The sequence below is a fragment of the Bufo gargarizans genome, chromosome 6 (assembly GCF_014858855.1).
Source record: "Bufo gargarizans isolate SCDJY-AF-19 chromosome 6, ASM1485885v1, whole genome shotgun sequence".
Taxonomy (NCBI): domain Eukaryota; kingdom Metazoa; phylum Chordata; class Amphibia; order Anura; family Bufonidae; genus Bufo; species Bufo gargarizans.
Window position 1 is genome coordinate 269781787 of NC_058085.1, and position 24532 is coordinate 269806318.

The 24532-nt window shown below is 44.5% G+C and overlaps 1 protein-coding gene across 1 annotated transcript in view; it reads left to right on the top strand.

Annotated features, from left to right (window-relative positions):
- The window catches only part of MYT1 (myelin transcription factor 1), a 38772-nt gene extending 16813 nt beyond the window's left edge, over positions 1 to 21959 (top strand). The window contains exons 13-21 of the mRNA XM_044298232.1: positions 859 to 921; positions 1039 to 1107; positions 13192 to 13254; positions 13848 to 13931; positions 17197 to 17418; positions 17853 to 17944; positions 18831 to 18934; positions 19892 to 20035; positions 21819 to 21959. Coding sequence (XP_044154167.1) covers positions 859 to 921; positions 1039 to 1107; positions 13192 to 13254; positions 13848 to 13931; positions 17197 to 17418; positions 17853 to 17944; positions 18831 to 18934; positions 19892 to 20035; positions 21819 to 21959 — 982 coding nt within the window. The remainder of the gene's footprint in view (positions 1 to 858; positions 922 to 1038; positions 1108 to 13191; positions 13255 to 13847; positions 13932 to 17196; positions 17419 to 17852; positions 17945 to 18830; positions 18935 to 19891; positions 20036 to 21818) is intronic.
- The last annotated feature ends 2573 nt before the right edge of the window (positions 21960 to 24532 follow it).

Sequence of the window (24532 nt, forward strand, 5' to 3'; positions counted from 1 at the left end):
GCTCCTTTTAGGAACCCAAGAAATCTTATAACATTATACTGCTTGAATTAGTCATTTGAGTTCTTACAACTTGAACACCACCTGCCTTGCTCTCCCCCCACGAGTTAACTACAGACGTCCTTATGTGTTTGTTGGTATCATATTACCCGCTTGAGCTCGGTACCCGTGCCCACGTCTTGCACTGTAGTGTTCTTTATGGTTTTTTTATCTGGTAAATTCTGTCGTATTGGTGTGTGTGTAGATGAGCCCCTAATGACTGAGTGGCTCTGAGCACATAGCCCTTGTCTATTATTGCGGTGATGGTGTCTGGATCTTCATTGATAACAAACTTTATGAAACATTATGGGCAGCATAGCAGCAAACCTGTTCACCTGGAAAACGATAAATGACAGTCAATGGCCCTGGTCGGCTGTGTGACCTAAATAGACGCGTTTCGGTTGCAACCAAAGAATTAATGAGTTATTCCAAGTTACTTTTTAGACCCTTCTCTTCTATTTCTTGATATTATAAACCTGCCTGCGTGAACCCAGGGTACGCATCAAAGATATGAGATGAACAATCATAGTCAATATTCTCTCAGACCTTGCACGCATAATACAAGTGTCCAGAATGCTCTAAAATGAACTGCAATGCTTTTGAAAGGTCAAGCACTTAAGCTGGTCATACATGGTGATATCTCTCCAACATATTGGAATTTTTTTGTTTGTTTTCTGGATACTACGTACCATGGAATAATAACAAAATTATTGCTTCCTATGGTGTTGGGGATACAAGTACATAGACAACTCTACGTAGATTTCATTTATTTATTGTAACCTCTAGTGCTTTTTATTAACATAGAATTTTCTCTGCATGTAGCTGCCCTACACCAGGATGTGATGGAAGCGGACACATTACTGGAAACTACGCCTCTCACCGCAGGTTAGACCTCTCTTGGATACTCCTTTGTGCTTTGGCTTGCAGGCTATTTAGTACTATCCCGCACACCTCCTTTTTTTTTATTTTGGCTTATCCAGTTATCTATCTGTTCTCTTTCAGTCTTTCTGGTTGCCCTCTTGCTGACAAGAGTCTCAGAAACCTGATGGCTGCACACTCTGCTGATCTCAAGTATGTTTGCGCTGAGCTGAACTGCTACTCCTGACTTTTTTTCTTTCCCTCCTGCTTGTCAAAATCTGCTGAGGCTGAACAAATGCTTGTAGTGGGTCATTTAAACCGGGGAAGGAAAAAATGCATAATGGAGACGTATTGATTACTATTAGTGTCTGTCATTTGAGCTCTAAGCAGATTTTGCTTCTTTAGTCTAATTTCTGCACTCTTTGTCCACCCTGCTTTCCTTATTTGCTACAGAATGGATGTCAAGTATATATTAAAGGGATTCTGTCATCAGAAATGAGGCCTATAACCTAAACATATGGCGATGTCCCTAGTAATACACTGAATCCTAAAGTGACTTTATCAAATGCGCCTGTGGCTCTATAATCATAAAAAACAGGTTTATATCACCTGTCACTCACTTCAAAATGTGTCCAAGGGGACGTCTCATGGTGAAGGGTGCCCGGGTGCAGCCATCTCGTTTAGGTGCCCAGCGCCGCCTTCTGAAGTGAAATCGCCGTCCTCCCTTTCATTAGATCCGCCTACCTCAGTTCATCTACCTCTCTAACGTCCGCTCGCTTCAGCCAGATCCCTATACCTAGTGCGCACGCGCGGGATCTGGCTGAAGCGAGCGGACGTTAGAGAGGTAGATGAACTGAGGTAGGCGGATCTAATGAAAGGGAGAGCGGCGATTTCACTTCAGAAGGCGGGAATGGCCTAAACGAGATGGCTGCAGCCGGGCACCCTTCACCATGAGACGTCCCCTTGGACACATTTTGAAGTGAGTGACAGGTGATATAAACCTGTTTTTTATGATTATAGAGCCACAGGCGCATTTGATAAAGTCACTTTAGGATTCAGTGTATTACTAGGGACATCGCCATATGTTTAGGTTATAGGCCTCATTTCTGATGACAGAATCCCTTTAAACCATGTGTAAACTATAGCATGCTAGTTTAGGACATTTCCATCTTACTGCCCCCTACTGGCTGCTACCAGCTTTGCAAAACGGATAATTCTACTAAATGTGTCATTTACACACAATCGACAGAAGCGTAACTATAAAAGGCTGGGCCCCATAGCAGATTTTTTAATAGGCCGCCACCCCCCCTCTCCCCCCACAAATTTCCTACAATCCCCCTTACCACAGCTAGTCAAGACCACCTACGCTTGCCACGCTTGCCCACACAGTAAAACTCATTATTGTCCTCACACAGTAGTTAGGTTGCCTTAGTGCCCCAAAACAGTAGAATGCTCCCTTACTACCCCGGCACAGTAGTTATGCCCCCTTACTACCCACTTTTGCTTTGTGTTTGTTATATTAGACCCTCACACATTCATCACATATGTGGATACCCCCTTATACACATTCACACGATCACCATAGGCAGGGATGCGCTTATACAAACATTCGCCACACACATGGATGCTCCCATACATAGATCGATGGACAACATGGGTGACATCATAGTCACATGATGTGACACACCTGGGACATATCTATGGGGATGAGCTCCCTTACACATTTCTGCATGGATTCCCATCAAGCATGAAAATGCAATGTAGGTCTACAAGCAGCATATTTTTCCACCTCAAATCTGCAGCAAAATCCGCTTATACAATGGGTACGGACATATACAGTACATATAAGGGTGAGTTTATATCACTGCTATATATTTCCACTGTTAGAGGAGCAGAACAATGGATGTGCGACGGACGGGGGCAATGGCCATGGGTCCCTCAAAGCAAATGTTTGTCGCGATGCCAGTTGCAGTGAAGCAACAAGGAAACAGGGCCCCTTTTAGTGATGTAGTGTTGGATGGTACTCAGGTGTAGGAATGCCAGAGTGGTGTAGGGTAGCCTATAATGTCCTTTAATGTTGGTGCATGTTGTCCCGGTGCTCCTACCAGGATACACTGGAACCCAGGCGTTGTCGTCCGAAGCAGACAAAGGGGGTAGTTGATGAAGGGGATGATGAAATAAATTGAGTCCAGACCTTGTGATGAAGTTGATAACAGCTTTACTTTCAAACTTTTCTCCAAACGATTTGCAGGCTTTGTCTTGGTTTTCAGCAGGCTTTAGCATTAACTGTGGCAGGCAAACTCCTGTCTGCTATGTCTGTTTCTCTATGACTCTGCTGTGCTAACAGGCTGGCTATAGAACTCAGCTACCCCTTTAGGCTGTACTTTACCTTGTAATCTGGTCTGTCTCTAGCTTTGTGCAGGGAAAACTTTCTTCTCCTGGCTTCTGAGGCTTCAGGCTTCTGCCTCTATGTCCAACCGAGCTGAAAGTGCTCCAGCTGGTTCAGACAGGGCTCATCCAACAGGGATGTGCACCTGCTGCCTTCCCCTAGCAGGGGGTACTCTCCACTCCTTCCCCTAGCAGGGGTACTCTCAAACTCTGCTAGAAACTGAACTCTACCCTCCCTGCAGCACGCGGGACACACCCACCACACCACAGAGGGGGGTGTTAGAAGGGAAAATAAGGCTCCATTCTCTGTACTTGTAGCTCTGCCATTGATGATGCCACCTGCTGGTGAACTAGGCATATTACAATTGAACACAAACAGTTGCAAAATAGGAGATGCACATTATGCAGGACCTGGAAATGAATACACAGGATGACATTAGGTTAACCATAGGAGACAGTAGTGGAGTGCAGAAGTGGTAATGCACCTCTGGGCGTTACAGATGTAACAGAAGTGCTGGATTCAGCACATAACTAACACATACAGAGCTGAACACATTCCATTGACTATAGAAATATATACACATCAAATATATACACATGTATATGCATTACACAAATATATATATATATATAAACATACATACACATCACACTCATATACTCTATATATATATTACACATGTATATGCATTACACAAATATATACACATCACACTCATATATGGTATATATATTACACATGTATATGCATTACACAAATATATATATATGTATATACACATAACACTTATATACGGTATATATATTACACATGTATATGCATTACACAAATATATATATATATATATGTTGGTAAGGCTGATTAGTCAGCCTGCATTTGTGGGAGGGGCGGAGGCTCTTCATATACGAGCCACACCCTCACTCACAGGTGTGTGTTTTCAGGTGCACAGCTGCCGCTGGGTGTCATTAACACACTAGCTTCTCTGGTGGTAGGAGTCTTTCTTTGCAGCATGGAGCTTGTTATTTTGCTCTCTGCTACCATAGCATGCACGCGCCATACTACGTAAGTAAGTTGGGCCGGGGCCGTCTCTCCAGGCCGGTCGGATCCGACTTTGCTAGCGAACGGGAGGCTTCGCCTCAGAATCTGCTACCTCAGGTTTGCTCGTTTGGGCCTAAATACTTCCATTTGCTTTTCATTTTTGTTTGTTGGTAATAAGAGTTGGTTCCTATAAATCTTACAAGTTTCACTTTGCTTCGTTCGTCTCGTATGAAAAGTTTCTTTACAGCAATCCGGCTGAAGTAAGAGTTACCCGGGCTGCAACTGACGTCATGTTTGGAGATCGGACGCAGTGTTTATTGTTTAGGCCTTTTGCTGTAGCTGTTCCTTGCCATGTGTCTCTCCCCCCCCCCCTTTTCCCCCCACTACCACCATCTTTAAACTTCATGTATTTCACTTTCGTAAGCCGTGTACCGGGGTGGGCTCCCCAGGATACAGCAAAGTCACAGACATGGAAGCAACACTGACACCAGCTTTATATGCAAGAATATAAACTTTACTTTGGAAACAGTATTAACACAAGTACAAACAGTATAAGTAATACCCCAGGCCCACAGTCACTGTCCCTGTCCGAGGGACAGGCCTAGCCTGCTGGCGTACACAGCAGAGCCTACAAGTCGTACTGTGCCGCTATAGAGGACACACCTAACCGGTGGCAGACGCAGCAGAGCCTGCAAGTCAATTACTGCGCTGCAGTCCAGTACAGTAAGGCCTAACAAAGCTATAACCCTATCTAACTAGCGCATACAAGGCCTAGGCTAGTCTCTGTTACTTTAGGCGCCAAACAGTGAAGTACAATTGGTAATCAGGTGTACTGACCTGCGTCCGTTCTGGGCCCTAGGATGCCGCTTACCCGGGATGGCCACCAAGCTCTCAGCAACCGTGCGGCCTTGCTTGATGCTAAGGTTTTCTGTCCATACACTGGAACTGGTCTTCCTGGGACAACCTCTCTTTCAAAGTGCTGGATCCAGACAGGGGACAGCAGATGCTCTCCTTCCTTTGAGTATCCATTCACTGCCGGACATCTGCAAGCCAGGATGGAATCGGATTCAGCCCCTCACAGCACAATCCTTCCACCATGTCAGATCAACACTTACTGGTTCACCCAGAAGCATGCTGACTGTGCTGCAAAACAGTGGCCTCTAGTGCCCGGAATGCCAAATGACAGCTCCAGTACAATTTAAACATAAATATACAGGCAGAGCTTATCCACAATCTCATACTTTCATGCTCCGCTGTTATCCTGAGCGGCATTTACACTTTCGGCTTTTATTTAATGTCTTATGCTGCATCCGCACGTCTTCACTGTACTGCACTTTTCTACTCTTGGTTCGTATTCACTCAGATTGGTCTCACATTCAAGCTGCGCTCACCTGTTGGCTGTTACATCTCATTCCGTCCCCAGCCGACAGCCGGATCCGTATTACATGCCTGTTATTACATGTTGTATACTCGGCTTACAGCCATAGCTGCTACTGTTACTCCGTTTTCATGCTCTGGACGCACCACCCTGGTGTTCCCACCTTGCTCCACTCACAACCAGAGCTGCGTTTATACCAATTTTCATGCTCTGCTTATACCCAAAGTTGTGTTCACACTTCTACTGCTACACCAGGTTGTATACCCCACTCACCAAAGCCGCTTTCCATGTCTGCGGTCACATCAAGTTAATATTCCGTTCACATCCAAAGCTGCGTCCGCATGTCTGCTTTTCACATCTTGTCCTATACTCCTTTCACTACTAGAGCTGCGTCCACATGTCTGCTTTCGCATCACGTCAATACTCTGCTCACTTTCAGGTTGCATTTATACGTCTGCTTTATACCATGCTTTTCATGCGCTACCCATACTCAGAGCTGCGCCTATACCATGTTTTTAGGTACCACTCACATCCAAAGCTGCATTCACCCATTTGTTGTTACATCATGTGTTGTACTCTGCTCCCACTCAAAGCTGCATTCTCCTGTTTATTGCTACATCATGGTTTTGCTCAATCTCACCGGGGCAGTCTGCACCCACCGCTCTGGTACCTCTCTCCTGACAAACATAACTGCGTTCTTTTCAGGCTTACGTTCCCTTCCTCGGTGGTCTGTCACATTCCATAGGCCTAGTTTCTGTTTAATCCTGGTTCGTATTCACTCAGACTGGTCTCCTTTTACTTCTGGTTCGTATTCACTCAGATTGGTCTCCTGCCCCAGTTCACCAAACAGCTCCTCAGCGGAGGTCAGTCGGCCGATAGGAGTACGTTTCCTGCTATGTTTTCACAAGCTGTTCATTTGTTTGTCACGATAAGAGACTTCTCTTAGCGAACTTGCAATACCCCAGGCATTTCATGTTTACGTTTATGGTTCGCGGTGGTTAGTGTTTTATGTACGCACGTGCTTCGGATTACTAATGTCTATATTTTTAACGCCTGTTGGCAGTCATGTTCCTTAGGCCACCTTCTAGCCAATCCAATCATTTAAGTCGCTTCATATGCCATCAGGTCCGGCTTACGTTTTAATTACTTATCGTCACCGCAACGTCATCCCTCTGGCTTCGGGGGCCCTATGACCGATCCGGCCTCATGGCTCCGGGGGCCCCTTGACCGCTTTTCATGTTTTGTTTGTTAAGGGTACGACATGGTTGTAGGCTGGTTAGTGTCCCAGGTTTCTGTTGGAGGTTATGCGAGTCCATGTCTTTGTCTTTCTAGGTTATCGAGTCCCGGTTGCTTACTAAACCCGTTGGGTTAAGGCCCAATCTTTTCCCCAGCCGTCCTTAGTTCTAAGGTTCGCATCCCGGCGGCTGCCCGGCCCCATGGGCCCCTGGTGGTTGCTTCAGGGGTCTGACCAATGGTTGTCTGTCCACCTGTGCAGCTATGCTTTTGAATGACTCATATCTTTACCTGCTTGCCAGCTTATGTTATTAATTTTAGTTAATGTCCGTTATTATCTCCATTTTCTGTCATGTTTCCCTTCGTCTTTTCAGGTCATGCAGTTGAACTATTGGGGTCACCTTCCACGTCGGTCAGGTCTCGTTCCTAACGATATTTCGCCTTGCATGTTATTCAGGCCACGAAGTTTATCTTGGTTATCGCCTGCCACATCGGTCAGGCTCATGGTTTAATTCACGTGCACCTTATTCATGTCACTTTTCATAGTTATAATTCTTAAAAAAAAAAAAAAAAACTCGGCCCCATGGCTTCGGGGCCCCGACGACTGCTTCGGCCCCATGGCTTCAGGGGCCCCGACGACTGCTTCGGCCCCATGGCTTCGGGGGCCCGACGACTGCTTCGGCCCCATGGCTTCGGGGGCCCGACGACTGTTTTCAAACCTGCTGGGCTGATTGCCAGGTTGGTTGTCCATCTGTGCATCTAGGCTGATTTGGCCCCTATGTATCGCACACATACCTGCTTCCCTAATTTCCTAATAATCCATGTTGATTGCTCCATGTTGATCCATGGCTTCGGGGGCCCGACGACCTGCTTCGGCCCCATGGCTTCGGGGGCCCGACGACCTGCTTCGGCCCCATGGCTTCGGGGGCCCGACGACCTGCTTCGGCCCCATGGCTTCGGGGGCCCGACGACCTGCTTCGGCCCCATGGCTTCGGGGGCCCGACGACCTGCTTCGGCCCCATGGCTTCGGGGGCCCGACGACCTGCTTCGGCCCCATGGCTTCGGGGGCCCGACGACCTGCTTCGGCCCCATGGCTTCGGGGGCCCGACGACCTGCTTCGGCCCCATGGCTTCGGGGGCCCGACGACCTGCTTCGGCCCCATGGCTTCGGGGGCCCGACGACCTGCTTCGGCCCCATGGCTTCGGGGGCCCGACGACCTGCTTCGGCCCCATGGCTTCGGGGGCCCGACGACCTGCCTCGGCCCCATGGCTTCGGGGGCCTGACGACTGCTTCGGCCCCATAGCTTCGGGGGCCCGACGACTGCTTCGGCCCTATGGCTTCGGGGGCCCGACGACTGCTTCGGCCCCATGGCCCCTATGTATCGCATACATACCTGCTTCCCTAATTTCCTAATAATCCATGTTGATCGCTCATTTTATGTTTTGACCGCAAACTGGTCCGGTTCGCCCTACAGCATTATTGTCATGTCTTACGCAGATATTTCGCCTTTCTTTAATTGTTCATGCTTTCGTTCAGGTCCTGCCAGAGGAAGAACAAGTAGGGCAATTCACTCTAGCATTTCAGTCTCTGATCGTAGTCGATCATATCTTGTCAACCAGGTCCCCGCGCAAAGTCTTTGCCTTTTTACCACGACCAGGAATTCATTTTCGCCAGTAGCTTCATTGCATTGCATTCCCTCACTCATGGGAGGGCATAGACAGAATCTTGTATATTATGGCTTCATAGCTTCTTGCCGCACTAACCTCCGACTCCCTACAACCACGTTGAATCGGATTTTGGACAAGGTCCAGCATTTTCTCACGGTAGAAGATTCATATAGTAGGTCGGTCTTCACGTCTCAAGCGTAAAAACAATTCTCAGAGGCGCACAGTGGAACAAAGCACGGATAGCTGTTGTCTGGGTAACTATTCAAGGATTCTCTTCCTATCTACATGGTTCTTTTTGGCCCTCATTCCTGCATAGTCTAGGCAGTTAGGTTTCGGTACCACGATCTCCTGACGCTAGGGCATTGCCAGTACTCGCACTACAACCAAACTTTACAAGTTTCAGTTGGTTTTTATGATCCATTTCACAACGTTTTCTCGGTCCTCCATTCCGCTTTGGTGCAGTATCCGCAATATTGAGCATCATGTCTCTGGCCTTGTCATCCACAAGATGGGTTGTAGGTTTCCTACTGGTCTTGCCTCACATACCCCGAATTTTCGCTCTAGAACCCGGATGCCTTGCAGTTGGCTTGGGGATTAGTTTGTACATGCCATTCAAATTCCTTTTCTACCCTACTTGGCTTGGTTTTTGCCCACTTATAGGCCTACCCACGATCATGGCTTAGGGCACACAACAAGCCATTTAGTCAGGTCAGCTAAGACACGCCTATCTGGGTTAGGTTGTTCCCGTTCTTTTCTCCCTAGGGTTCTTCGGATACCTCTTGGCCGTAGCCATGACCACAAGTTGGTAAGGCTGATTAGTCAGCCTGCATTTGTGGGAGGGGCGGAGGCTCTTCATATACGAGCCACACCCTCACTCACAGGTGTGTGTTTTCAGGTGCCCCACCCTCCCTCCCTTATCTTATCATTTCCACAGGGTATGCCCACTTATAGGCCTACCCACGATCATGGCTTAGGGCACACAACAAGCCATTTAGTCAGGTCAGCTAAGACACGCCTATCTGGGTTAGGTTGTTCCCGTTCTTTTCTCCCTAGGGTTCTTCGGATACCTCTTGGCCGTAGCCATGACCACAAATATATATATACACACACATCACCCTCATATACTGTATATATATATTACACATGTATATGCATTACACAAATATATATATATATATATATATATATATATATACATACACATCACACTCATATATGGTATATATATTACACATGTATATGCATTACACAAACATATATATATATATATACAGTATATACACATCACACTCATATACCGTATATATATATTACGCATGTATATGCATTACACAAATATATACACATCACACTCATATACCGTATATATATTACACATGTATATGGATTACACACACATATATATATATATACACATCACACTCATATGGCGTATATATATTACACACATATACATGTTCCACAAACAAACTTACATATTTGTACACACATCACACAGACAGCTACCTATTCTGCTGATGAAGTAGGGGCCATTACACCCCTGACCCATCCCAGGACGCAGTGGAGGGGGATATTCAGTAAGCCAGCAGCCATCGGCAAGGGGGGAAGCAGCTTTAGGCCAGACACACACAAGCGAGTTTAATGTGAGGAACTGGCAGTGTGTCAGTGAGATTCCTGTCCTGATCTCGGCTCCACTGACAGGATTGCCCAACATTATTAATTGCATTTATAATGATGTTTTACCCTTACAGTCCTGAAATCTACTGAATTACACTGACATAATGCTGTCAGTGTAATACAACTGATTCCAGGACCTTCAGAGGAGGGAAGGTCAGGATGGAACCCCCACTCTGACACGCTGAGAGTTCCTTGCATTCAACTCGCTTGTGTGTGTCTGGCCTTAGATGTGCTGGGATGACATCTGATGCTCGCTGCTATCCAGTGGTCCTGGAGCCTGTGCGCTCTGGTATGTTAGCTGCTAAAATGAGGGGTGAAATGTAAGAGGGCAGATATTCATGGGCGCCCCTGGAGCGCATGGCGCCTGCCTGGGCACACACACACACAGTAATCATTATACTACCACTGCAGGCCCCAGAGCAGCCTCCACAGCTGCTACGTTGGTAGTTCTTCTCCTCACAATGGAGAATATCAATTTGTGGGTTAAAGGTCCCTATGGATATACAGTTGACATGGCATCACCAGCCAGTGTGACATCTTTTTGTTTTCTTATCTGCTCAGCATCCTCCATCTCACCTTTCCCTATCACAGTAAAATTACACGTCAATAAATATCCCTATGTGATACTGAATGCATTTACACCTTGAAAATGCTCATTATCACCCCTGATATACAGCCTGATTGTCGTATGAGGCTTCACTCAATACACAGATTGCATTCTCATGGATACTGAGAATAGCCCACAAAGATGTCCACTTCCGCCAGATTACAGTTTAGGCTTTGTTCACATCTCTGTGCGGAGATCGGGAAGACTGTTCTGGCACAGAGCAGCCTGGTGGATCTCACAGGATCCGGAGTTGCCAGATCCTCTGTCAGTCGCTATTGACTGCAGTATCTAAGGGGGTTAAACGGCACGATCCGGACCGTTAGAGCAGGAACCTAGCTGTCCTGAGAGCTCATGCTCTCCACTGCACAGTAGACCCACGCCATAAAAAGACATATTGGCAGTCACTAACTGGTTAAACTCGTATGAGTTCTGTCGCTGAAAAAGTGATGATCTTCTCTCAGTTTTGTTTCAGTGTTTTTTGTGATTCTGTAACGTTCCATTATATTCTGATGCTTTTTTTCATGCTTGTGAAAAAACTGAGGAATAGTGCATAACATCTCCTAGCAATCATAAGAGAAAAATGGACTGTTTGGCAGTGTGTTTCATCTTTTTTCACTGACCCATTGACTTGAGTGGTCATGTCCTGTGTGAAAATATGAAGACATAGAACACGCTGCAATTTTTTTCCTGTCAAACGATCACCCATTAAAAAGAAATCCCCCATGTGAATAAACCAAATTACTTTAAAGGGGCTGTCTCACTTCAACAAGTGGCATTTATCACGTAAAGAAAGTAAGTTAATTCAAGGCACTTACTAATGTATTGTGATTGTCCATATTGCTTCTTTTGCTGGCTTTATTCATTTTTCCATTGCATTACACACTGCTCGTTTCCATGGTTATGACCACCCTGCAATCCAGCAGCGGTGGCCATGCTTACACGCATAGGAAAAAGCATCATCCTCCTTGGTGGCCAGGACCGTGCGAGTGCACATAGGCTGGTGTTTACGGCCGGTCATTACGCAGTCCCGCTGTCCCGACCACCAGAGAGGCCAATGCTTTTTCCTATAGTGTGCAAGCACGTCCACTGCTGCTGGATTGCAGGGTGGTCATAACCATGGAAACGAGCAGAGTATAATGAGATGGAAAAATGAATCAAGCCAGCAAAATAAGCACTATGGACAATCACAATACATTAGTAAGTGCCTTGTATTAACTTTCTCTACATGATAAAAGCCACTTGCTGAAGTGAGACAGCCCCTTTAATGTGTCAGTTTTTGGACCATCCAGTGCTGTCCATCTAAAACTCGTTACCCAACATGAAAATCATTTGTGTGCATGAACCCTTAAGGCCCCCATACACATTAGTATATTGTCGGCAAAACCCGGCAATAATAGAAGGTTCGGCCGACAGTCTAAGCCAGAGATGCTCAACCTACGGCCCTCCAGCTGTTGTAAAACTACAACTCCCACCATGTCCTTCTGTAGGCTGATACCTGTAGGCTGTCCGGGAATTATGGGAGTTGTAGTTTTCCAACAGCTGGAGGGCCACAGGTTAAGCATGCCTGGTCTAAGGCATCTTGCACACAAACGTATTTTTGTTCTGTGTCCATTCCTTTTTTTTGTGGACCGTATATGGAACCATTAACCATTTCAATGGGTCCGCAAAAAAAAGGAAGGTACTCCGTGTGCATTCCGTATTTCCATTCCGCCAAAAAATAGAACATGTCCTATTATTGTCTGCATTACGGACAAGGAAAGTACTGTTTTATTAGGGGCCAGCTGTTCCGTTCCGCAAAATATGGAATGCACACAGACGTTACCCGTATTTTTTGCGGATCCTTTTTTTGCGGACCGCAAATTACATACGGTTGTGTGCAAGAGGCCTAATGTGTATGGCGAGCTCCTGACTCTCTCCCGACAGATTATATTGGGGAAAGAAGGGTCAGGCTAATTGACTATGTTCGTCCCGGAGAAAGGCCACCAACAGAAGTGTCTGGTAATGGCCTTCTCCACTCTCCCAATTGAATACACATACACATTTGGCTTTGGGGAAAGCCGGGTGGGAGTCGGGAGAGATAGCTGTCGGCCAAACGTTTTTGAATGTGTATGGCCGCCCTTAGTTTCATAGAAATGATGTCATGATATGATTATTGTTTCATTACACGTGCCTAACAAGATTTTCTTAATTTAATGGAAATATTCCTTTCATCCTCTGTATGGACACCTATCCGGGACAGAAGTAAAACCACAAGTATCTCTACCATTTTTTCCTCCAGTTTTCATATTTCCTGTCTTCTTTTTTCCAGGTGCCCTACCCCGGGATGTGATGGCTCTGGACACATTACAGGGAATTATGCGTCTCATCGGAGGTAAGAGCTTCTGGGAATTAATTATTATTTTTTTATAGCTTGCATTGTGTTTCTAAGGCCCAACTTGATTTAAGCAAGAAAATCGCACAGGGCAAGGTATTTCTGTGACTTGCATCATGGTCCTTGTATATGAACTAGGCAGTAAAAATGTTAAAGGGACGGTGTCTATTATTTATGTGTCAGTTATTTATAAGCATTCAATATTAGAACATTAACGGGAACCTGTCAGCCTCTTTTTGCTCTCCCAACCAATCTTTATGCTATCATTATGTGGTTCCTGATGGTGTTCTTATCTTCTCACCTGTGGGTGACAATGCCACTTAGTAGCACCCATTAAATGAAAATGGCCTTCCTAACACAGTGTGAAAAGAGCCTTGCGCATATCCCTCTAAGATGCCGTGGCTTCTCCTTTGTCAGTGTAGTCCATCATGAGTTCAGATCTTTGTGAATTGCTGCTATTCCTAGATACCGTGATTCGGTAGTGCCGAAACAATATAGCTAGGCCAGTCAGGTGGACAGTCTGAGAAGAGGTTGTACTGTGTATTGGAACTAAGCATATGTCAGTAATTACATCCTCTTCTATGAATTTATAGCTTGTCAGGCTGTCCTCGTGCCAAGAAAAGCGGAATGAAGGTTACACCCACTAAAGATGACAAGGACGACCCGGAGCTAATGAAGTGAGTGGAACCTTAGAATGTGATGAGAAGAATATAAGAATCGGAGAAAAAAAATGTACATGTTTGACGTTACTGAGGGGCCCTCAGGCCATTGTCCGAGCGGCATCAAACACATTAGGATATCGATGACATCAATGAAGTACATTATAACAGAGGAGGATAAAATAAGACTCAATGCAACAAACTATTAGCTAAAAATGTGGGCTTTCTCCCCAAATGCCCCATAATGATCATCCTGCTAGGGTGCCATACTTACAGATGATGGGACTATATATATATTTAATGCTTTTCAGTATCAACATTAGCCTTACAATAGCGGAAATTCAGGCCGACAAGGAAAGTACACACAAACTCCATATTGATGATGGCCCTCTACAGGGACGTGGCTATAATTCATAGGGCCCTAGAGCAAAATAAGTTGGGGCCCCCACCACCTAGCATAAGAGAATTAAAATAGCAGCATAGGTAGCATTGACTAAAGCTATGTATAATCACACCATATATCAAAAACCCACATTATAGCAAAAAGCCGCCATATTGCTATTCCCCACAAATAAAGGACAATGTTCTTCCACCTTATCCCCCCCCCCCCCCCCCCCCCCAGTCTCTGGGCCCCATGACAAATGCTATGTCTGCTGTGGCTATAGTTATGCCCATGTCCCTCTACCCTATAACACACTTGACTGGATTACTGACTGACCTTGGGGTTTATCACTCTGAACTCCTGATCATCATTATATGAATACAAATTGCTATCCTTGCTTAGGAGACATCAGATGATTGAAAATACATGTGTGAGTCTGTCTTCAAAGGGGGAAGGGAGATGGCGGCTTAAAAAAGGCCTAAGTTGCTTAATCGGTAAAAAGACTATTGAAGCATTATAGAAAGAAAGCAATTTCATTGAGTGTACATTATTATTATTAGATGGATATGAAATACCGTAGATAGATAGATAGTGCTAGCAGTGCGACCAGGAGGCCGTGGAGGATGAGGCTCATTTCCTGCTGCGGAGCCCCAAATACTCAGCAGTGAGAGAGACTCACTTCAGGAGACTGTCTGATCTCTGCCCAGACTTCATCTCCATGGAGGAGGAAGAGAGACTCCCCATACTGCTGGGGGAAGAGGAGAACACAACGGCCATAGCAGCACAATATATTACTGCCTGCCATAGACTGAGAGGAGCCTGATATACCATGGACTCCTATACCCCCACCCTGTATATGTCCCCATCCCCCAACACTTGCTTTGGCAATAAGCTGATTTGATAGATAGATAGATAGATATGAAATACATAGATAGATAGATAGATAGATAGGAGACAGACAGATAGATATATAGTTATGCAATATTAGATATATCATAGCGATAGATAGATAGATAGATATTAGCTAGATAGAGAAATAGATAGATATGGGATAGATAGATTGATTGATAGATAAAAATTTGATAGATAGATAGCTAGATATAAGATAGATAGATAAATAGATAGATATGGGATACATCGATGGATAGCTAGATAGATAGAATAGATAGATAGATACAAATTAGATAGATAGATGGATAGATATGAGATAGGTAATAGATAGATAGATATGAGATAGATAAATAGATATGAAATAGATAGATAGCAGACAGACAGATAGATACATACATAGATATGCAATATTAGATATATCATAGTTATAGATAGATAATAGAAAGATAGATATGCGATAGATAGAAGATATATATGAGATAGATAGATAGATAGATATGAGATAGATAGATAGATAGATAGATATGAGATAGATAGATAGATAGATATGAGATAGATAGATAGATATGAGATAGATAGATAGATAGATAGATATAGATAGATAGATAGATATGAGATAGATAGATAGATAGATAGATAGATATGAGATAGATAGACAGATAGATAGATAGATATGAGATAGATAGATAGATAGATAGATATGAGATAGATAGATAGATAGATAATAGATAGATATTTAGTAGAAAGGCCTAATTGTGTTGGGTTGAACGTATGGGGCGTCACCTTGAAAGCATTCACATCTTGTAAGAACTGTGTACACCAAGGGTGATCAGCGATGGAAATGAAAAATTAAATACATTTAAACCCCAGCTCTCATCGGCAGTGAGCGGCAGCCATTGAGGTAAAAGTGTTGTGCGGCGGTGACATATTTATGGTCTCCCGTGGCTGCAAAGTGCACATTGTCACTGGGTGGTAAGCAACTGGTCTTCTATCAATAGTCACCCCCAGCGGCTGGGCTAAGCATTCTGGAATGGAAGCTATTCTGTCGCTCTGTCAGGGTGTTACCGGCTGCCTGGAACAAGGCTGTGCGCCGCTGCCACCCACTGCGAGAAGAGCAATTCAGGATCCATCACTGTGTTAATCATTCCTCAAATAAACGACAGCAGATGTTAAACCAAATCCCTCTCTTTACAATTATCCCAAATGGAAAGAACCAACGACACACAGCCTTTTCCGCTTTTAGGTAGATGTACATCCTCTAAGGGGTTAACGTGAGGCAGACAGATGTTTGACACTCTTTAATACTATTGCAGGCAGAGATGTAATGAACGTTATATTAGCCACATAAGGCAGTTAGCAGAAGTGCCATAAAGGTGTGATAGAGAAGCAGGCTGTCTCTCCGGAGGATTTACTAATTTGCGCTTCGATGTAGCAACACACAGTTTTCTTATAAATTTTCTGAGGTTCCCGCTGGCGAGGATATTAGGAGAAAATTGTGCTGCATTTACAGACAATTAAAATCAAGATCAGCATTTTTTTTTTTAAATTACATCAGACCTGTTCTTCAGCTTCAGAGAGCAATTTTTATAAATTAAACAAGTATGTGCAGCAAGTAAAGCGAGATGTATCGTGCAGTCATCACCGCTGGTAACAGTCTAATGTGTATGGGGAGCTCCCGACTCTTCCCTGACAGATGATGTCCTGGGAGCTAAGCTGCCAATAGAAGTGTCTGGCAGCAGCTTTCTCCCCTCTCCCATTGGGTCAAACCGAGCTGAACGTGTATGTATGTGGGAGAGCCGGAAGGGAAGAGATAGCCATTGGTCGAACCAGGGACAGACTAGGAACTTAAAGTAGCTTTGGAGGTGAATGTAGTATATGACAAGATGTAACTCAAGATCTGTAGAAGTTGGAAAGTTACTCAGTATTACATGTCGATGGAATCTGATGAATAATCTACAGAGGTGTACGTTTTCAGAAATAATTTAAACTTTGATTTTCCTCTCTGTTTAGGTGCCCAGTTCCAGGCTGCGATGGACTCGGACACATTAGCGGCAAATATGCTTCTCACCGCAGCGCATCTGGCTGTCCTCTGGCTGCTCGAAGACAGAAGGAAGGCACTCTGAATGGATCTGCATTCTCCTGGAAATCTCTTAAAAATGAAGGTCCTACATGCCCAACACCAGGCTGTGATGGATCAGGCCATGCCAACGGCAGTTTCTTAACGCACAGGAGGTAAACATGTAGTACTATTCTGCCGGGGAAAGAGTGTCCTTTAATGGTCCATTTTAGAGATGAGCGAACCGATTCTAATGACCTCTTCACCTGTAAGGGGCTGTCCACGGAGGTGAAGAAGCCCCCACCTGGCGCAAGATAAACAGGGGCGGGCATTTAGCCTGCCTGCGAAGTTGCAGCTCCGAAGGCAAAGCAGAGCCTCTGCCCTTGCTCTGCTAATTGGGAAATAGGTCCAAGCAAAATGTCCGTCCCTGTCGATCTTGCGACAGGTGGGCGCTTCTTCACCTGCGAGGACAGCCCCTATGTCCTGCTGATGAGACTAATCGATTCGCTCATCTCTAGCCCGTCTGTATCTATTGAAGTTCTATCCCATTTTATTGAAGTCTCATCTGTTTACAGACTGGTGCTGAAATAACTTGGACCCTTTTCTTTAGCTTGTCAGGTTGTCCACGAGCCTCTTTTGCTGGGAAAAAGGGAAAACTCTCAGGGGATGAGCTACTTGGAACAAAATTCAAGACCAGCGATGGTAAGTGAATGCGAGCAGCGTTAATCTGGTTCCTGGCAGGCTTATTTTTAATACAGCACAAGCCTTCCGTAAGGGAAAAACATAGATCTGCTGTAACAGTCAGTGTATTATCTGAATTAGATCATATTACCTGTAGATAATAGTAAAATAGTTTGTAAGGATGAAAAAGACATCTGTCCATCCAGTTCAGTCTGTTATCCTACAAGTTGATTCAGAGGAAGGCAAAAAAAAACCTGTGAGGTAGAATCAAATTTTCCTCATTTTAGGGGGGAAAAAATCCTTCCTTCTTTCAAACAGAATCAGTGATGGTCAGCGAACACATGCCGGCTGCCATCTTGACTCACCCGTCCGGCGATGCACAGGTAAGCCGCCGGGGGCCTTCATCAGGCTGTTCTCGGAACTGCCTGCTCCCGGTGACAGCATTTGATTTCAGACGGGCTCCCGACACAGGTAAGGGCTTACCTGTGCATCGCCAGACGGGTGAGTCAAGATGGCAGCCCGCATGTGTTCGTTGGCGAACACTGCGAACTGACCATCACTGATTCTGATTGGAAGAAGGAAGGATTTTTTCCAAAATTTGATTCTACCTCACCTTTTTTTTGTTACATGGACTCTGCACAGTCTGACACTGGCCGCAATAACTGGATAATATCAGACTGTGCAGGGAGAACCCCACCAACTGGTATCACCCATCTGGACCTTTATTGTAAACTGATAGCAATTCATTCATAAGCATTAGTAAAGGAATGGCACGTCATAGATTCATAAGACTAGATGTTCCAGAATTATTACACTGGGGATGCAAGTAGTTACTACAACATATGTGAGCAGAGGTTACACAGGTCTTCATTAAGTCATACATGTCTGCCATTTGTGTTTTTTTCAGTCTTAGAAAACGATGAGGAAATCAAACAGCTCAACAAGGAAATAAATGAGCTTACAGAATCCAACTCAGAGATGGAAGCGGACATGGTGAACCTACAATCTCAGGTCAGGGCTATGTCTTCTTTTGTGGCCAAACATTGTGGCAGAAAGCATTCTCTATCAAATATTTCCTGTTGACTAGGATCACAACATCTCACTGCATTTAGTCTTCAACCTGTTTCCTCAGAAATTTCAAATGGCTTAAAAAATATATGAAAACATGCATTTTAAAAATTCATTACCACCTGAACACCAGACATTCCACTCACCTATAAAATCCCCGCACAATGATATTTGCATATTGCACTGCATCAGAAATCAAATATATTGTGTAATGGGGCCCCCTGCGTGAGATCTGGGGCCCATGCCACTAAACATGAGTCGTATTGACATCAAAGCTCAGAAGGCTTTTTCAGCATGCAGGTGCCAGCACAAAATAATAAGCCTCTGAGAGTAATCATGAGCGATTCGATTTGTCTCCTCACCCAGAGTTCTACACCTGCAAGGCAGTGTCCTCGGAGGTGTTGCGCCACATCCACAGCCGCTGCTCCAGTAGTGGTAGCAGAGCCTCTGCGCTTGCGCTGCTGCTTGGAGCAGTGGTGCAGGTACCAGATTGTCAGAGCCGGCCAAGATGTCCAGCCCTGCTGATCAAGCTGCAGGGGACAGCCCTTGTAGCTTGATGAGATGAATCAATTCATATGAATCTATCTAAAGAGGCCTTCACACAACCGTAAGTGTTTTGCAGGCTGCAAACCACGGATCCGCAAAACACGGATACCAGCCGCTTCACAGTGCAGTCAATGGGTCAGTGGTCCACACGTTGCAGCGAAGTATAGGACATGTCCCACCTTTTGCAGCACTTCTACATCCGTGCTGCCATGTCTTATACTTCACTGCAATGGGTCAGCACTGTGATACGGCATATTTGCATTCATCGTGTAAATGCATCCTAAGAATAATATTTTCTATAATTCTATATCAGAGATCTGCTTCTTGACATTTCTACATGCTCATTTAAAACAGATAACAACAATGGAGAAGAACCTGAAGAACATTGAAGACGAGAATAAGGTTATAGAGGAACAGAATGAAGCTCTGTTTGTAGAACTTTCCGGGCTAAGCCAGGCACTCATACGAAGTCTTACCAATATCCGCCTTCCACAAATGGTGAGTGTTCGATGGTATCTTCTTTCTGCATGGCAGTGGTGTGGTGATCATTTAGAACAGTGTTCCTCAACTGCAGTCCTCAAGGCCCACCTACCAGTCATGATTTGAGAAGATCCCACAGAATGAATACCTGTGGTAACTCCTGAGGCATTGACACCAATTATATCACCTTCTCAATACTAAGGAAATCCTGAAAACATGACCGGCAGGTGGGCCCTGAGAACTGGAGTTGAGGAACCCTCATTTACGCTGGGTTCAGACTTGAGCGTTTTACAGCGCATTCCTACGCGCTGTAAAACGCTCAACAGGCAAGAACCAATAATTCCCTATGGGAATGGTTCTCATCTGAGCGTTTCACAGCGCGTACGATCGTACTGTAAAACGCCCGACGCCCCAAGAAGTACATGAGCTTCTTTGGGGCATCTTGTCGCGCGTTCCCGTACATAGACTTCAGCGGGAACGCGCGACAATGGGCATTCACTTGTCTCTGTATGCGCGATTGCAAACGCCCGTACAATCGCGCATACAAAGCGCTCCATCGCGAACGCTCAGGTCTGAACCCAGCCTTAGACTTTGGAGGATAGGCAGCCCACAAACTTTTGTTTTTATCAATTGACTTTAGTTTTAGCAATTCCAAAGCCACTCCCTGCCAGACTGTGTTTCTTGTAGGGATAACATTAGAAAAACATGGCTGGGTTCTTGTCCATGGCTGGTTGTGGTATTGCAGCCCAGCTCCCAATAAGTTTGTTTATTTTAATGTTAAATCTCATAAAACCTCTTTCAAGAAACCTATTATTAAAAAAATCATATTTTTATTCATATCATCATCTAGCTGACAAATTAGGAAATTATAAAATAGTTGTGGTTCATGAATGCTGTAGTCTTGAGCCCTGATTTATCAGGCTTTGACTCCAGAATTCTGGCTTCAAAAAGTAGCAAAATGGGGCTTTTGCAACTTTTTGGGCTCAACTGCACAAACATTTTGAGACTTTCAGCATTTTTTTTCCTGTTTTGAAATATGGGTGAGGAAGTGGGCATGGTTAGCTCTGTTAATGAGTTTCACTCTAGATTTATCACTGAGATATTTAGAAAAAATTGCCAAAAAAAGTTGCATTCTCACTCCAGTAGGAGGGTGGAGTAGGAAAACTGGAGGAGCTTTACTAGGCAAAAGCATTAGGTTTAGGCCTCCTGCACACGAACATGTGCTTCCCGTTCCTGTATTGTGGACCGCATTTGCAGATCTGTAATACACGGGTGCCGTTCCGTGGGCATTTCGCGTCACGGATGCGGACCCATTAACTTGAATGGGTCCGCAAATCGGGAGATGCGGAATGGTGCAGAACGGAAGCACAGAACTGAACCCTACGGAAGCACTACAGAGAGCTTCCGTAGGGTTTCGTCCCGTACTTCCGTTCCGCAGAAAGATAGAACATCTCCTATCTTTTTGCCGAACGGCCGGATTGCGGACCCATTAAAGTGAATGGGTCCGCGATCCGCTGCGGCTGCCCCGCGGACTGAGTTCGTGCATTGCGGCCCGCATTTTGCAGGCCGCAGCACGACCACGGGGTGCACACGCTCGCGTGCAGGGGGCCTTAAGAATAACACAAATTTATCAAACAACATGAGACATTTGATAAATGTGGCATAAATTACGTTGATACAGACTCAAGCAAAACTTGCTTCAAATATTCCTCTCATGGTAAATTTCCCCCTTGGTTTCTAGATTCAATCCATCAATTCATATGTCATTTTGATGAGGGCTGTATTATTCTTTTTTTTATAGGAGCCAATCAGTGAACAGAACTTTGATGCCTATGTGACCACTCTGACTGATATGTACAGTAACCAAGAGTGTTACCAAAACCCAGAGAATAAAGCATTGCTTGAGAGTATCAAACAAGCAGTCAAAGGTATCCAGGTGTAAAGAGGGGATATGAGGACTCTCCCATCTAGTATTCAGGTTCACAAGCCTTGTTTTCTGTGCATTGAATCACAAACTTAGCGGACCAAAATGAATTAAGAAAACGAATCCCAAAAAAAAGCTGGACAAAGACTGAACTTACAAATGTATATGAAAGTCAGACAGGAGGCTTGAACACATCCAAAAAAAATAAAAATAAAAATGAGGTGTTACCTACCTGTAAGTGGTTGAGGCAATTGACTGTGAATGGGCCAAGTTGTCTGATTATAGTGTGTGAAGACACAAAGGAATCAATTCTCCACAGCAAATCCCTGAGGTTTGTACATGGACCAAACTCAACCAGAAGCCAAAATGGAAGCTTTATCTCTGCTGACTCTCTGTCTGGGCCATTTCACTCCTTGTGTCTTTAGAAAAATCACCTGGCAGGAGAAGACAAGCGACAAGTATTATGAGAAGAGCCGTAACTATTTTTTCTTTTAATTTTCTTTTTGTTTTTCACAAGAAACATTTGAAGAGCAGTTCTTTAATTCCAACAGAAGCGCAAAGGAATAAAGGTTCTCAGGGAAAGCTTTTGGAGTTACCAACTGCATAGTCCAATTGTTTTTTTATTTTTGTGTCCTAACCCCAGTGTAAGCAGTTGGAGGTCAGAATCACTCTGTTAAATTCGTTTCTGACCACTCTGGCAGTAAAGGTGGGATGGCCAGCTTGTGTCATGTTACTGTGTCCTATAATTTTTTGGAATTGTGCGATGTCTTCGTCCCTAGTGTGCTGCAGTGCAAGAAAAGTAAAGCAGAGGGATTTATACGGCCTTCAGGAATGGTGGCGTGCCGTTTTTTTTGGGTTGGTGCTTGTCTGATCCAGAATATGGCATGACCATGATTCACGACCACCTTGAAAATGTGGCTGTATAATATTTTGCTGCACTTGACATGCTTACGTCTCATGTGTTGAAATATAAATTTATTTTTGGGAACACTTGTATTGTGAACGCAGGGAATATTTAATGTCTTTTTAATTTATCTGTTAAAAAAAAACAATTATGGATTATTCCTCATAGTAGAGTAAGAAGCCCTGGCAAAAAAAAAAAAACGTATATCCAGATAACCTATGCCATTGCATAGATCTAATTATTATGTTATTATTGCTATTAAGTTATTATAAGTTCTTATATGTGTAACATTTCTACGCAGGACCCAATCTTTTTAACATAGATTTTTGATTTGCTGACACATCTAGACTTCAGAAATCATTAAACCAGATGAAGACATAGGATGAAAACAAAGTAAGGCCTCTTGCACACAAACGTGCAGTGTTTTGCGGATCCGCAAAACACGGATGCCACCCGTGTGCCTTCTGAAATTTGCGGAACGGAACAGACGGCCCATTATAGAAATGCCTATTCTTGTCCGCAAAACGGACAAGAATAGGACATCATCTATAATTGCTGTCCGCATCTTTTGCGGCCCCGTTGAAATGAATGGGTCCGCACCCAAGCCGCAAAAAATGCGGCTTGGATGCGGAACCAAACCACGGTCTTGTGCAAGAGGCCTAAGGCCACTTTAAAATAGTCAGTGTTTGGTCAGATCAGTGATTGTGAGCCAAAACCAGGGGTAGGTCCAAAAACACAGGCCAAGAGCAATTTCCATTATATTTATACCTTATCTCTGTGGAGGCTTCACTCCTGGTTTTGGCTCAAAATCTCTGTTGTAAATCACTGGTCAAACACTAACTGTAAAAGCGGCCAGTAGGGAACAGCCTGCCGGACCTCTGTGCACTCCGGCATTGGATTTGTAAGGCTCCGTCCGGCCCCATTCAGTATAATGGGGACCAGCGGAGATCCAGCCAAATTCAGGCAAATATGCTGAGAATTGGCCAGAAGAAAACCACTGCACACAGAAGTTTTCTTCAAATTTTAAGCATATTTGCGGCCGGATCTCTACCAGTCCCCATGGTGCCAGACAGTGCCTTACAAAAGTGCACAGAGGTCCAGCAGGCTGTTCCCTGCCAGAACAGCCTGCTAGATCTCTGAAGCTAGTGTGAAACTAGCCGAAGAATAAGGTATCCTAGTGGAACAATAAGCATTTTAATACTTTGACATTACCTTTTATCCTTTTACCATTTATCCATTTTCTGAGTCTTTTTTGGAGTAATCAGTTACATGACATACAGCACGAAAAGGGTTCACAATACTACTCACCTTCTCATTGTGCACTTTAAGACCTTTGTAGATTCCAAGTAATAGCCAGTTAACTAGTGCACTGAGGCTTTCCGTGGAAATTCTGTACACAGTTGCTTTTTACAGTGCAGAATATTAGCAGGGAATTCTTAAAATTCATAGTAGTGGGCGCATAGGACTCTTAAATTCTGCAAAAGTGATTTCTAGATTTCGTAGATTTCGAGTTGCTGAAGATTAGATGTATTTTGCAAATTCATACCACAGCCCTGCTTTTGTAAATAAGCCCCACCCTGTTTGTGAAAGCATACCAGTTTAGTATACGACCTATAGAACAGCTGCACTTCCACGGAAACACTATAGATATAGGTTTAATTATTGTGTAAATTATTTAATTTTGGCA